Source organism: Vidua macroura, chromosome 6 (genome assembly GCF_024509145.1).
Source record: "Vidua macroura isolate BioBank_ID:100142 chromosome 6, ASM2450914v1, whole genome shotgun sequence".
NCBI classification, from domain to species: domain Eukaryota; kingdom Metazoa; phylum Chordata; class Aves; order Passeriformes; family Viduidae; genus Vidua; species Vidua macroura.
Window position 1 is genome coordinate 24655399 of NC_071576.1, and position 14407 is coordinate 24669805.

Consider the following 14407-nt stretch of genomic DNA (forward strand, 5'->3'; position numbering starts at 1 on the left):
CTTTACTCTGCTGGTCACAGGCTGAGGTCAACTGATACAGGTCTCTGTGCCTGCTCAATGTGAGCTGCACCACTTTGGGTGGTCGCTCTTTCAGCCATTGTGCACGTGGCCCCCGCAGCTCCTGGCAGTACCGGCGCTGTCACCTTCCCTGTGGTCAGGCTCCACAGGCACGACACAGTCGGGCTCAGCAGCCCTTAGCTGGATGCTAATCATTGTGATTTCTGAGGAATCATTGCTAACACTGTTTTTTCAATCATTTCCCTTTAGTGTTTTGAGATGTGTCTGCGAGACAGGCACTAAAAAGAATGTTTGCTTTTTTCCCCCTCTGCCATTCCATTTTTATTTTCTGTTTGCAAATGTAATTCCCCCCTGTGGTACAGCAGGAAAGCATGCATAATGTAACTATGTGAGCACAGCTGAACTTTTCCCTACTCTAAAGAAAACATTTATTATGGACCGAAGCACAGAATAGCTTTGCAGAGTACTTCTTTGGTTAAATACATAAAATAAACCAGCTGCTGCTGTAAAGAAACATAAAATATTTATCAGATTAAATATGGATCATGCAGTCTTATGTTGTCTGTTTAACCTTAAATGCCTACTAAATCAATGCAACAGATCTGAATTCACGGAATAAGTCATCCTTCTAAAGCCATTATTATTAATCATTAAGTTCTGTAAATCTATTTGATGTTTGCCATAATACATATGATTTTGTGAGCTGAAATTTCAGTTTTATTGTTAATCAATAGATGTTTTTGCTGACTGGATAAAAGAACAGGGACAGGAAACACATTAGGGAAGAAAAAAAAAAAAAGAAAAAGAAAAAAATTTAAAAATTTGAATGTGTCTGCTCCAAAAACTGTAAAGTAGCTTTTTTTTCACTGATGTAAGAAATTCTATAAAGTGTGAACTATTATACAAAGGTTACTCATTATTAAAGGCATGCCACAAAATGTCATGGCAATAGAGTGTTGTCATGGGATAAATATATCTCACTTTGAAATACTCTCCATAAATTCCACAGTCACCACAACTTCCATTTAGTTGCAGAGGGCTGGCAGGAATGTTTTGTTTTAAAATTAATCATTCACTGTTTTTCCTTCCTGTCACTAAGCTTAAGCACTGCAATATGAGGGTGAAAATATTGGAAATGTTTTTATATTTACCCAGTGCCCAAGCCTGGAGGCAGAGAGCGACATTCACAAACCTGATTTGGGGAATATCATAATTTTGAGAAATTCAGTGAAAGCTCTCGCTTAGTTGCAGTACCCAAAAAGTAAGTTGCTCTAACTCAAATAGAACTCATCATTAGGTATTTCAATTGGCTTGTATTTGACCTGCAAAAATCTGCAAAAATATTACCACAAACAAGGGCCCCAGCGTTATTAATTCCATGTATTTTAATTTAGGAATTACAGCACAAAATCAGCACAAAATCAGTCACCAGAGAAGTTATCAGATTATTCAGTTGAGTTTGAAATTGTATGTGTGGAGCTGACTGCACACTCCTAAAGAAAACAACAATGATGTACAACCTTACACTGGGATCAGCTTGAAAAAGAGGGCAGAGACGGGGAGGGTCAGCAGTCATTTATTCACTATTAGTTATTGTGTGTTCTTTTAGCCCCTTGGCTTTTTGTACCCCCTGTTTCCTGAGTCTGTGTGTTCAGGATTTGTCTGATGCCTCAGCTGGCATCTTCTTTGACAAACCTGCCAGAGGATTTGCTGGCTGTTTTTGTAGGGCATGAAGCAGAGTCAGATTCTGCCCTGTCTCTACACCCCCAAGGATTAAATTGCTCTCCAGTGTACACTGCCCCTGCCCACAGTAACCGCAAGGGGAGTACATAACTCTGAAACATCATGCAAGTCCACTCAAGGTCAAAAAAACCCAAAAAAGCACATTTGTGAGTATTCATAAAGGTTAATTTCTCACAAGGCAGCAGGTTGTGTGCTTGGCAGTTGAGCATTGTCATGAAGTTGTGCTGGGAGAGGAACATGATGACAAGTGGGGGTGAAGTAGTGTGAAAGCAAATTGGATTTATCTACATTGTTAATTGCTGCCCATAAGTAAAAATTAGCTTTTCCTTTTTTAACAGTACTAGTGCCTGGCTGAAAACTTTATGAGTAATTGTTCCTGGGTTTTTTTTATGGGAGCTCCAGCGGTCACATTTTGGAAGCTGTTACTTAATATGATGTCACTGGCTCTGCAGGTGAGTAAAACACCCAAATAACTTTCTTTTGAAATGTTCTTGCAGCTGTTTCAACATATGAATCATAACTTCTCTGCCTTGACAACTGCAGCCATTTGAATTGCTTCACTGAACAAAAGCATGACATACACAAATCCAGAATGGAACATAAATGCTTCCATGAAATACCTGTTTCCACAAACTCATATGAGTGATTATTTAGAATTTTTAAAGGAATTTTATGTAGTTAATGCACTATGTGGATACCCAACCATCACACCTCATACAACTACAGCAGTTGTTAGAGAAAGCTGATTTAGTAGAATCTGACCCTATTTTAAAAGCAAGGAAATAGATCGAGGAAGCACAAAGCCATATGGGATAAAAGTGGCAGAACCAAATTACATTTTAGAATTTCCTCCATCCTCATCTAGCACATCTCCTTTAGATCATGTTACTTTATTACTCAAGCAGGATTTTGACAATTGCTGCGCAAATGAACCTTTGAGAAAATAACTTGAGGGGATACTACATGCAGAGTCTCACTACATGTAAAGTAGCTGCATAAACTGATTTTCTTGTTTCAATTAAATTACTACATTTCTGCCTCTGCCCCAAACTAGATCTGCCTCATTGGAGTCCTCATTGCCCTTTGGGGCTACATTTATATAACAAGACAACAAAATGAGGACCAGATCTTTTAAAGCTGCTCAGTTTCAGTTATTTGGGTTGGAAAAGACCTCTAAGGCCATCAGGTCCAACCATTACTCCAGCACTGCCAAGTCCACCATTAAACCATGCCCCTAAGTGCTGCATCTACACATCTTTTAGGTACCTCCAGGGATGGCAACTCCAGCACTTCCCTGGGCACACTGTTCCATTGATTGATAATCCTTTCATTGAAGTAATTTTCCTAATATCCAGTCCAAAACTCCTCTAGAGCAACTTGAGGCCACTTCCTCTTGTCCTATTACCTGTTACTTGTGAGAAGAGACAGATGTCCAGGTCGCTGTGACCTCCTTTCAGGTAGTTGTAGAGCGTGATAAGATTATGCATTCCCTCAGCTGCTCCTCATCAGACTTGCACTCCAGACCCTCCACCAGCTTTGTTGCTCTTCTCTGCACTCATTCCAGCACCTGTCATTCTTGTTTAGTGAGGGATCCAAAACTGAACACAGGATTTGAGGTGTGGCCTCACCGGTGCCAAGCATAGGGGGAGGATTGTTTCCCTACTCCTGCTGACCACATTGTTTCTGGTACAACCTGGAAAATTATTAATGGCATTTAAGAAAGTGTGACAGGATAGAGAAATTACTACAGGTTCTCCTGGCTTTTTAATGCAACCTCTGATGGTAGAGGATGTTCAGTACTTCATGTTATTGTCAGAAAATGACTGCAAATAAGATTTAGAAAGTAAACTGTGGAGAGGGAAAAAATAAGGGAAAAAAGAGCTAAATCATGGCTTGAGAGAAGAAAACCAAGATAGCTCTGGAGACAAACATTGAGGAAGAAAAGAAGAAGAATCATCAACTGTGAGATATAAAGACCAATATTATGTTAAGTACTGAGTATCAAGAGCAGAGAACCCACATGTATACATGTACATGTATAAAATGTAGAGAATTATATGTGTGGAGCTTGTTGTAAGTGAAAATAAACTGTAGCTTCTTGCTGCACAAACCTGTGGGAGCAATCTTTTTTGCAACATACATTTGCAGGAGCAAAAAAAACAGCTGAATATCAAGTCATAAAAAACCTGAAAAAATAATAATCTAATTTTTATTTACATGGAAATTAAGACATTTACATCTGGACTTTGGCCCACATACAGTCAAATATAAAAGTTGATTTTATTGCTATGCCCTGGACGTGACTCCCCTGTAAACTCCCTCATGGTAATTTGTACAACCAAAACCTCTCTGTCACTCACTGTGTGGCATGCCCATAGCTTTGCTCAGCTAACTGCATATGAAGTCAGCAGAGTTATTTTAAAGGCTGTGTAAAGGCTGCTGTAGTCAACAGTGTGTAAACAATAGGGAAAATTCAGCCTAAGAGTGATAAGAAACTGCAATTTTAAAATTGAGTTTCTGTACTTATATCTTTTTACCTGCATCATCAGGAAAAAATCTTTCAGTTCTGAAAACAGCCATGAGATACCTTTTCTTGCACATTTTCTGCTGGGACCTACAAATGCCTTTTAGAATGATTTCACAAAGCACAAGACTATCTTATTTTCTGTCTGAAATCTGGAAAAAAAAAAAAGCCTCAGCCAAATTTGATAGATGGTCAAATGCCTCAAACCCCATTATGGTCACAGAAGGTTTGTGTATGTGGCTTGAGAAAAAGCACATCTTTCTGGCTCACTAATAGGAAACATGTTCTTGGCATTGCAGCAGCCTGCTCATGTGATGGCCAGTCCATCAGTGTGTACCCAGCCTTCTGGTGACATAACAAGTCTTAGAGGAAGAAAATAAAGCCTTATGAAAAATATAAAGGGACCTTTTAAAATTCTGCAATTTTGGCTGCCAATTTTATTATGATAATTCAGTAGAATTTAACTAATAGAGGATATTTATCAGAAATCAAAGATTATTTTAAAATGTAAGCGATACAATATAGCGCAGAACAAGGATTTGCACATTGAAATCAAGTATATATTCTTCTAAACTATCCAAAACACAAAATGCCTTTTGTCATTATGAAGGTCTGTTGAATGTGATGGCATTGGTCAACAGGACAGCTTTTCCCAAGGAAATATTTGTCCTCTATTGCAGCTTCTCAATAACTGCTTAAGGACTTTCCTTCTGTCATACAACTCACCTCGTTTTCCTGGCAGCACCCACTTCAGTTTTGGAGCCAGATTCTCAAGAGGCTTTAGGCACCCAATTCCCCGTGAAGTAAAGAGTGGTTAGATGCCTAAATGCAAGGTGTATCTGGGTCAGGGTCTCTGCCTCTGCCTGAGAGCAGCCCCTTTCAAAGCCATTGAAGCTGCTGGCTGCCCCTGAGCTCCAGATGAACTATCTCCATCCGGGATCCTGAGCATCTTGCACGAGTGTATTACACAGGAAGGAGAAGAGGCCACATGCTCCAGATATGAACTGAATCTGGGCCCAAGATTATGCCCTGTCTTGGGCATGCTTTACCCCTCAGCTGGAACCTGCTCCTGCCTCTCTGTATGTCCCATGAAGGCTGAGAACGAGAGATAAAAACTGAGCAAAGATACAAATGGCATTGCAGAGGTGGTAGGCACAGAGCTTGTACTCCAGACAGCTCTTAACAGAGCAAGTGCTACAGTTTCATGAGCCAAATAACCCTGGTGGGAAGCAAAAGCCCCATCCCCTCAGTCTTTCCTGAGAGCTGAGCTTCAAGGAGCCCAAAGGAAAGAAAGCACAAGCAGCTGGCTAGCCCTGCTCATGTTGTCTACACCAGTTTGGCTCAGCACAAACTAGTCCCAAACCATCTTACAGAGCAAGGTTGTCCCTTGCTGCTTTGTTTTCAATCAACTTGCAAAATAATTTCTCCAGGATGATCACACAGAGCAAATAAAAAACTCAGTCCTGAATCCTCTACTGCTGTGGGGCATCCCTGTTTCAAGGAGCAAAGTCTTTTGTTTAAATGCAGAATGGAAAATGGATGGCTTCATTAAAAGTGTAAGTCTTGGATAGCGTGTTTTGCACATATTGGATTTAATAATTGTTATTTGGTTTAAATTAATGAGCTCTGAAAAAAAAAAAAAAAAAAAAAAAAAAAACAAGGCAAAACAAAAAAACCCAGCAAAATAAAACTGATAGCAAAGGGGTTAATGATTTCGATGGGATGGCAGATAGTGCACCAGAGAATAAGCATCTTCAAAAATGGCTACAAAAGAAAGTAGTTTGTTTGTTGAGGTCTTTAATAGGTTAAAGTCGATGTATTTAGGTACTTAAAATTAAGAATAGTCATTAGAAGAAAAAAAAGAAATAAAAGAGACAGTGCAGGTTGTTCAGATGTATCAAGAAATGTGCACAGCAAATTTCATTATTCTACAAGGAAAGAGAGACAAATTCAACACACAGAAATACACAGAAACCAGTTTTCCTGTAGGGTATGTTCCATGTCTTCTGCAGTCTTGCCCTAATTAGAAAGTGTATTACAATGAGTATCAGCTGCAAAGCAAAAAGACAAATAAGGGGTTATATTAATTTTCAAAGTCTAAAGCTGGTTTATAGTTGAGAGGAAAAGACAAATAATACTGTTTTCAGATGATGAAGGAAAAGGGTGTAAAGTTATGGGAGAGTTCACTACTGGGGAAAACGAAGTAAATAATTCTTTGGTTTTTATTTAAAAGGTGGAAATTTGCCTGTTTTAAAATAAATTCTAAAATTCACATTAAATTCTGTGAGGTCAGGTTTTCATTTCAGTCACTTCAGTGTATTGCATATAACGCCCCTAGAAATACACTGCGGAGAGTTCCTCCTCAAAGCCGGGACTACAACAATCAGATCTAGACGAACCCTACGTTGATAATATTTTCTTTTCCTTTTTTTTTCCCTTTCTCTCCTCCTCTGTGGAAGTGTAGGGACGATCAACTGGTGTAGGAAAATACTTGATTTCTGCATCTCACATACATCGATTTGGTCAATCTGCTTTGCAATCGTCCACTGAGCACAGTAAATGAACCCATTCAAGTAAGGAAAAAAAAAAAAAAAAAAAAAGGGAATTATAGAAAAGGCGCTGTTTTCTGATGTGGTCGGAGGTGTTTTTGCAGCGCGGGGGGGCAAGGGCGCGGCGAGAGCCCCGACGGGACGGTCCGACCCAGCCCGGGGATACCCTCAGCAGGCCGGGCCGCCTCTCGGGCAGGAAACCGCGCGGTCCCTCTGGGGCCCCGGTTCGCTGGGAGCAGCCCGCGCCACGCTGCGGGGTTACCTCCGCCGGTGTCCGCGGGTGGCGGAGCCGCCATACGGGGTGCCACGGCCACCGCGCCCCAACTTCGTCTGCTCCAGCGGCTGCGGGGACACGGCCGGAGTCCCGGGCTCCTCACTCTCCTACCCCGTTTCACGTGAGCCGCAGCCACAGGTGGCCGTCGGCGAATGAGCTGAAAAGCGCGCTGCGTGCAGTGCGAAAACAAGCAAATTTTTTTTTTTTAACCCCCTGGGAAAGGTGAAAATTCATTTAAATGGGCGAAGACCTGGGGGGAGCGAAGTGTTTCTGTGGATTTATCTGGAGGGATGAGGTGGTCGAGCACACGCAGCTATCCCCTACGGGCCCACGGAGGCCAGCAAGGTCTCACCCCGTGGACCCACAGCGACGGGCTCATCGCGGGGCGGATCCTGCCATAGGACCCCACGCATCTGCAGGCGGAGCACACGCGTGGGCCCTGCCGCATATTTTTAACAGCGCCGGAGAAATGATTGCCCCGTCTCTTTCCCTTGCATATCGTCAGGGAGACTCTCGGTGGGACGCCGAGGACACCCGCCGAAGCGGCCGGTACAGAGAGGTGAGCGGCAAACCCACCTCTCGGTCCAAGGATGCCTCCCCACGGGAACGGCAGGTCCACATCCCGTGGGCAGACACGCGGGAGTCTGGCGGGAGAGAGTGAAATCTGAACCGGCAAACCCCGAAATGAGGCCGGGCAGCCAGAGCTGAAAAGCGTCCAAGTCTGTCTCAAGCAAACCAAGAGATGAAACATTTCAGGTTATTACGTTCTGCCTTTGAAGCAAACCGTTTCCCGCAGATAACAATGCGTAGGTATATTTAGAGAGCTCGGCTCGTCCAAGGGGAATGTGTCTTTCGCTATTTGAGAAAAAAACTCTAAGAGTAAGTGCAAATATTTGACGCTGAAGAGCTCTTAAGGCTTGAAGAGTACCATTTACTTATTTCTACACATCAGTGTGGGCTTAGGATGTTAAATAGATTAAAAGGCTAAGAGAGGTCACTGAAGTAGACTCTCTCTCATCCCGACTTTTTTTCCTTGCAAAGTTTTTGCACTTTCTTTCGAGTGTCCTTGGCAAACTCCTCTTAAGAGCCACCTCGGATACTGTATACGTTTGTGGCGCTCTGAACCCCGGCCCCCTCCCCTCCTCTGGTCGACCCTCCCGAAGCTCCTCTTCTGCGCAGGCATTCAGCAAATATTTGCCTGTGGGGTCAAGATATTAATAAGCACATTTCGGTCGCCTTTTATACCCGGGGCGCTCGGGAGCGCGGGGCAGCGGCGGCGCCGCCGGCCGGGCCTGGGCAGGTGAGCGTGGCTGTACCTGGCAGCGGGGGCCGTGCCCCCAGTCCCCCCGCCGGGCGTGGGCTGCCCCGGCGGTGACACGGGCAGTCGGGGCCGAAGGGGACACAGGGGCGACCGCGGGAGTAGCCGTTCCGCCGAGGACGGACACGTCGTTTCAATTTAATCTCATTTAAAAAGACGTAACTAATAAATTTGTATGGACGGGGCTGCCGGAGACGTAAAGCAGAGTCGATAGTGGTTCAATCCCATTGAACCCTATTGAAAACCATGACAACAAGGAACAAGCTCCGATTTATCCCGGAGAGTTAAAGCACATTGTGGGAAGGCGTCAATCACCTATTATTCCAGATCTGAACAAATGCAAAATCTTGACTGGAACAAATGCTTCCAACAGGTCCGGGACATAGGGCTACATTTCCCTTTTGTTCACGGCCTAGCAGTTGGCATGTATTTGTGCTCCCCTCGCTCCGACCACCCAGGACGGCTGGGAGGCTGTGCTCGGAGCTGGGAGATAACTACTGTCACCAGGCACGCTTGATAGGTGGCTGCAGTAATCACGGCCTGGGAATCGTTTATATGGAGCCTGTCCAGTCCCGAAGAAATATGCGGGAAGGTGGCCAAATGAAGCCTTGTGCCCCGTTCATCTCTCCCACAAATCTCACCGATATAAATCTCACCTCTCCCTTGCCGTTATTGCTCATTGACATTTCCCCCGAGAATTGTAACTGCTCCCAGAGGCGACACCCAGACCAGGGCGGGGAGGGGCAGTCGCGGCCGGGGGCACGCGGGCAGCAGGTCTGGGGGACAAGAGAGGGGCTGGATAGATAAAATCTATACACAATAGCTTATAGATGCCTGTTTGGACAGGGAAATAAGAACCGACAAAGCGGCCGGAGAGAAGAGTATCTCCGCGTGTATCTGAGTTTCCCTTTCCAGGCCCGCAGTGCATCGCCGCAAGGTTTCGCGACGTTCCCCCGTCGGGGATGATCTGTGAGAGCCTCGGCCCGCGTTCAAAGGAAAGCTGATCTGCTGGGGAAAGGCTGGGTGTCTCCTTCTCTCCAGGCTTTGCTCCATCCAGCCGGACTGGCCTCCCACTGCTTTCCGAGGCGTGCGCCGGTCCCTCCCGCGAAACCGGCGGGGAGCTACGGGGAAGGGCGCTGCGGCGGGCGGCGGGGAGCGTGTCCCGCCTCCGCCCTCTGCGGTCACACGGCTTGAGCCACGCTGCGCGACCCGCGCGAAACATCGCCCCCATCGGTCACTTCTACCGCTGCCCTGCAGCTGAGGACCGAGCCCTGTCACTGCGGGCTTGCATTTGAGCGGCACGCTGGACTGCTTGTTTCTGTACCGTATTTTCTTATAAGCCCTCGGCGGCCACCGAGGCTGGGCAAAGCCCGGCCGCAGCCTCGCGAGGGGACAGGGCCACCCGGTGAAAGGATGAGGGCAGGTGAAGCTGAGAGAAGGCGCTTGTCCCGCGGAGCTGCCGCCGGGCGTCCCCGAACCGTGCCCAGACGGTGTCAGCACCCTCCTCCCGGGGGGCGCCGGTCCTCGGCTTCGTTTGCTGCCTCTTTCGGCAGATGAAGCGGCGGTCGGCAGGGACGGCGCGGATAAATAGACGCGCCGTGTTTGATCTTTTCTCCCCGTCCCCAGCTGGAGTCGTTTCAGTCACGCACACACCCCGCCCGAAGGGATATTCCTTGAATTAGTACAAGACAAACTGGTGATTAAAAAAAAAAAAAAAATCACCCCTACCCTCGTCCTAACTCTTCCTTGTAGACCGAGTATGCCAAGCTCCCGCTATCATCTTTCTCGAGAAGAAGGTGCACCTTCCATCTACCATGCCCAGGAGACGCAAAAACCCCCATCCCAGAGATCCCATTCCTTAACGCACACAGCCGCCAGCCTTCCCCGTCGAGACCGCGGTCGAGGTGTGAAAAATGCCCCGTTGAGGGTAGGAAACCTGCCAACAACAAGAAGAGAATTTGAGGTAGCACTGCAAACAGCCCGGCAAATAAAACAAATAACGACTTAAATTCCATCCAGATTTAAAGAAAGAGGCAAGAGAGGGGGGAAAATAAAGAGGGAGAAGTGGGGAGGGGGCTCTCGGCATGCTCTGCGGATGTCCTGGGAGGATTCACTTTGTCTGCGGATAGAAGGGACGCTGGTGGCTTCGGTGGCGGATGGAGGGGGGTGGTTGTTGGTCATCCACATGCCACCCAAGATGTTATTCACTGCTAACAATTACCATTATCTGTCCCCACTTTTGGCTAATCAGACAGAATATGTAATGATGACGCCTGTTTCCTGCTGTCTTTGGGAGGTAACGGGTTATTCTCTCATGGGGGTGGCGGGAGGGGGGGTTACACCTACTCCCATTAGGGCTTTAGCACTTGACTAATTCAGGTACTTAGCATCCTATAGACAGGGACGGTTTGAAAGCAGGCAGTGTTTGCAGTGGGGAGGACTGTTTATATAAACAGGACACCTCTGTAAACGACACTAATATTTGGGGTTAGGTGGCGATGGAAAGGAAGGTCCTCTTGAGCCGAGAGATTCCCCAGTAACTGGACGCAATCCTTTCCTCGCAGCTTTTAAGGAAGGGGGTTCGTTTTGGGGTGATATTTTTGGGGGGTGTGTGCACAACCTACCATGGCCACATCTGGGAGGATCAGTTTTACAGTGAGGAGCATTTTGGATTTACCAGAGCAGGATGCTAATAGCATAAAGCAAGCCTCTGACCATCGCCACTCAGCGGAGAACTACACCGGCTCGCCGTATCGAGGGTGGATAGAAACAGACAGGAATCACTATCCCTGTGAGTATAAAACGGACAGGAATTCGCCATCCCCGCACAAGTATCTTTTATTTGTTTCCCCCCATTCCTTTGACGAAGATGCGAAGCAGCGAACTGACAGTGTACGTAGCCTACAGGATCGAGGGAATCCAGGCTGGGAATTTTATAAAATATTACTGAATTGCAACAACGAATCAGCAGAAATGTCCCGGGCACGATCTTAAGACAGAAAAGATGGTTTGTTCTTTGTTGTGGGTTATTTTGGGAGGCTTTTGGGATTTTTTTTGGTAGATCAGTGCATATTCCCAGCTATGCCAGAAACCAAAATCTCAGGCTGTGTCCATCTCTCTCTGTGCGCTTATCGTTTAAGCCTACTTCCCGGATTAGTTTTTACCCCCATTTCACTGTTGCAAGAAATTCTGTCTTTTTGTGCTGAAGGGTTTGAGGCCACCACACGCTCCGCAGAGGAAAGCTGAGCAACCCCCCGTGCCTCGCCTCCCCGAGCTGCCGCGGAGCGCCCTGCGCCACCGCTTAGATCCACGCACCTGCCACCGCGGCGGGCACGCTCCAGCTCGCAAACCCAGCTGTGTAGCACTTTGGTCGCACCTCACACACATAAGTTGTGTCACAGACATACAGCGTTTACTGTATACCTGTGTATACCGGGTGCGCAGAGGGATATCGTCCTTTGAATGGGTGCGGGAACACCCCCGGGATAGGTTAAATATTAAGGTAATCGAGCGGCGAGTGAAAAGCAGTTATGAAAGGACCGGGGAGCCCCATATTCTGTTTCAGTATCCAGTGAACACGAGGGCTGGCAGCCCGCAATCCCCAGGCTGTGCGCGGCGAAGCGGCCGTGACCCTGTTGGGATTGCCAGCGAGGAAGAGCGGGTCCCAGCCCGGACGACAGCCCGCTCCGTCCCGTGGGCTAGGTTTAATGTGCTCGTGGGGTTAGCTCACATTTCTCCTCGACTGTTGGGATTAATCCGGCCCGGTAGACAGACGGGGCTCTCCCTGCGAGAGGCGTTTCGGCTCTCGGCGGCCTCCTCGATGCCTGCCGCACTCTCGGCCCCGGCTGCTCCCTCTCTCTAACCCACTCGCTGTCCCCAGCTTCCGACGAGAGCGGCCCGGAGATGAGCTTGCCCGACTCCACCCAAAGGTCGCTCCCCGCCCGCGGCTCGGAGGCCGAGGAGAAGAAGAAGAAGCGGCGGGTGCTCTTCTCCAAGGCGCAGACGCTGGAGTTGGAGCGGCGGTTCCGGCAGCAGCGATACCTTTCGGCGCCCGAGCGGGAGCAGCTGGCCCGGCTGCTCAGCCTCACCCCCACACAGGTGAAAATCTGGTTCCAGAACCACCGCTACAAGATGAAGCGGGCGCGAAGCGAGGGCCCCGGCAGCCCCCAGCCGCGCCCGCCGGCCCTGCTGCGCCGGGTGGTGGTGCCGGTCCTGGTGCGGGACGGGGAGCCCTGCCGCGGCTGCCCCGCCAGCCCACCGGCTCCCACAGCGCGCCCCAAGCTGGGCTGCGCCCTGGCGGGGTGCAGCGCCCAGGCCGCCCTCGCCCTGCCGGGCTACCGAGCCTGCCCGCCCGCCGCCGCCCTCGGCGTCTTCCCCGCGTACCAGCACTTAGCGCACCCCGCCGTCGTCTCCTGGGGATGGTGACAGCGGCACTCAGCCCTCTGGGGCCGGACTCATCCCACGGGCGCGGGGCCGCCCGCCCCAGCCCCGGGCTGTAGCGCGGGGGAGGCGCCGCGTAAAGCGCCGGGGCACCGCGCGGCCGAGCTCGGGCGGGCCGGGCGGCGGAGCGCGGCTCCGGGGCGGCGGCAGGCCGGAACGAAGCTGGCCGGGGCCACGCTCCCCTGCACCGGCCTCACCCGAGGGCGAGGATGCCGCGTGAGGCGCGAATTTTGTAAAACCTCCGCTCCTCCTCCTCCTCCTGTTCGAGAGATTCCTTGTTAAAAATTAATGATCGTCCTAGCGACCTAGTGTATTTTAAAATAGCTGACTCTTCCAGTGACTAATAAAATGATTTTTGGCAAATGATTTTTTCCCGGCAGAGAAGTGTAGTTTTGACGATTGGGACTGTTTCGTAGGATTGCCTCCTGTGCTATAAAATCTTAAATACTTGTCTCAATATCTCCGGTCGAATTTGACTTTCAATTTCTTTTATTTTATCCATATGAGCCGGTAAATGACAAATAAATTTTGCTGCAAGCATCTCACTGTAAATGCGGTCATAATTCCTACAGGACGCGTGAGTCCAGAGTCTCCTGCTCTGGCGACTCCCGCTCCCACGACTTTGCGTTTTAAGCGGCGATGTCTTCCATAGAGGCACTAAGGCAGGATCCAGAATTAAGCTAATCTTTTCCATTAGCCTGAAACCGTTCCAAATTTCTACTGGGCAAGGTTAGCCAAGAAAATTATGTTTTGAAACTATTTGATAAACTATCGATTTTATTGCCTTGGGGTGAAAATAATAATATATATTATCTGCCAACCTCCAATGGGGAAAAACCCTAAAACTCCCTACAAAGCTAAACCCAGGTTCCTGAAATATGGACTAGACTGGCTGCTTTCATCCCTCCGACGGCACCTGCGGACCACGAACGCTGAGGGAATATCTGGGGCAAAGACCCCACGGGGACTGATGCAGACAACGTGGCCGCCGAGGAAAAGGTGTCGACGGAAAGGGACCCACAGAAGATATTTAAGTGGGGATTTTTTTTTTTTTTTTTAAATTCCCTGGAAGGGGATAATTTTGGACGTGGTATGCCCCTGGGATGTGGTGTGCTAACTGCACATCCCGAGGAGCCCACGGAAAGCGAAGCTGGGAGGTGCTGCCGTCGCGGAGGAGGAGGCGACCAAAAGCACACACCAGTTTCCGTGGGTGATTTCGGCCGCCTCCCCCGCCAGAATGGCCCCGATCTCCTCCCAGCCCTACCTTACCCAGGGCTTCGCACCCGCCACTTGGGCAGCTCGGTGTCGCCTCTGTCCTCGGTGCGGGAGGAACAGACCCAGCTACAGTGCAGGACAGGCTGGGGAGAACGAAGGGACGCCAGTCCTCCCACCTACATCTCCTTCCCTGCTTGCACGGGAGGCCGTGTACCAAAACGGAGGCACAGAGCGGATCGGGCCTCTGGGCAGTGCGAGAAGGACCTGGGGAAACATAGCTTCTGTGTCACCTGGGTTTGGTTTTATTGTTTGGTTGGTTGGTTGGT

General features: G+C 48.5%; 1 protein-coding gene across 1 annotated transcript; it reads left to right on the forward strand.

Moving 5' to 3' along the window:
• Positions 1-11051: 11051 nt before the first annotated feature.
• On the forward strand, positions 11052-12851 carry NKX2-8 (NK2 homeobox 8). The gene is made up of 2 exons (XM_053981612.1): positions 11052-11217; positions 12307-12851. The coding sequence occupies exons 1-2, from the start codon at positions 11052-11054 to the stop codon at positions 12849-12851; spliced, it is 711 nt and encodes a 236-aa protein (XP_053837587.1).
• Positions 12852-14407: the final 1556 nt, after the last annotated feature.

Coding starts and splice junctions, on each gene's coding strand:
- NKX2-8 (XM_053981612.1), top strand. CDS start 11,052: ATGGCCACATCTGGGAGGATCAGTTTTACAGTGAGGAGCATTTTGGAT. Junction 11,218..12,306: donor AGACAGGAATCACTATCCCT/GTGAGTATAAAA, acceptor CGCTGTCCCCAG/CTTCCGACGAGAGCGGCCCG.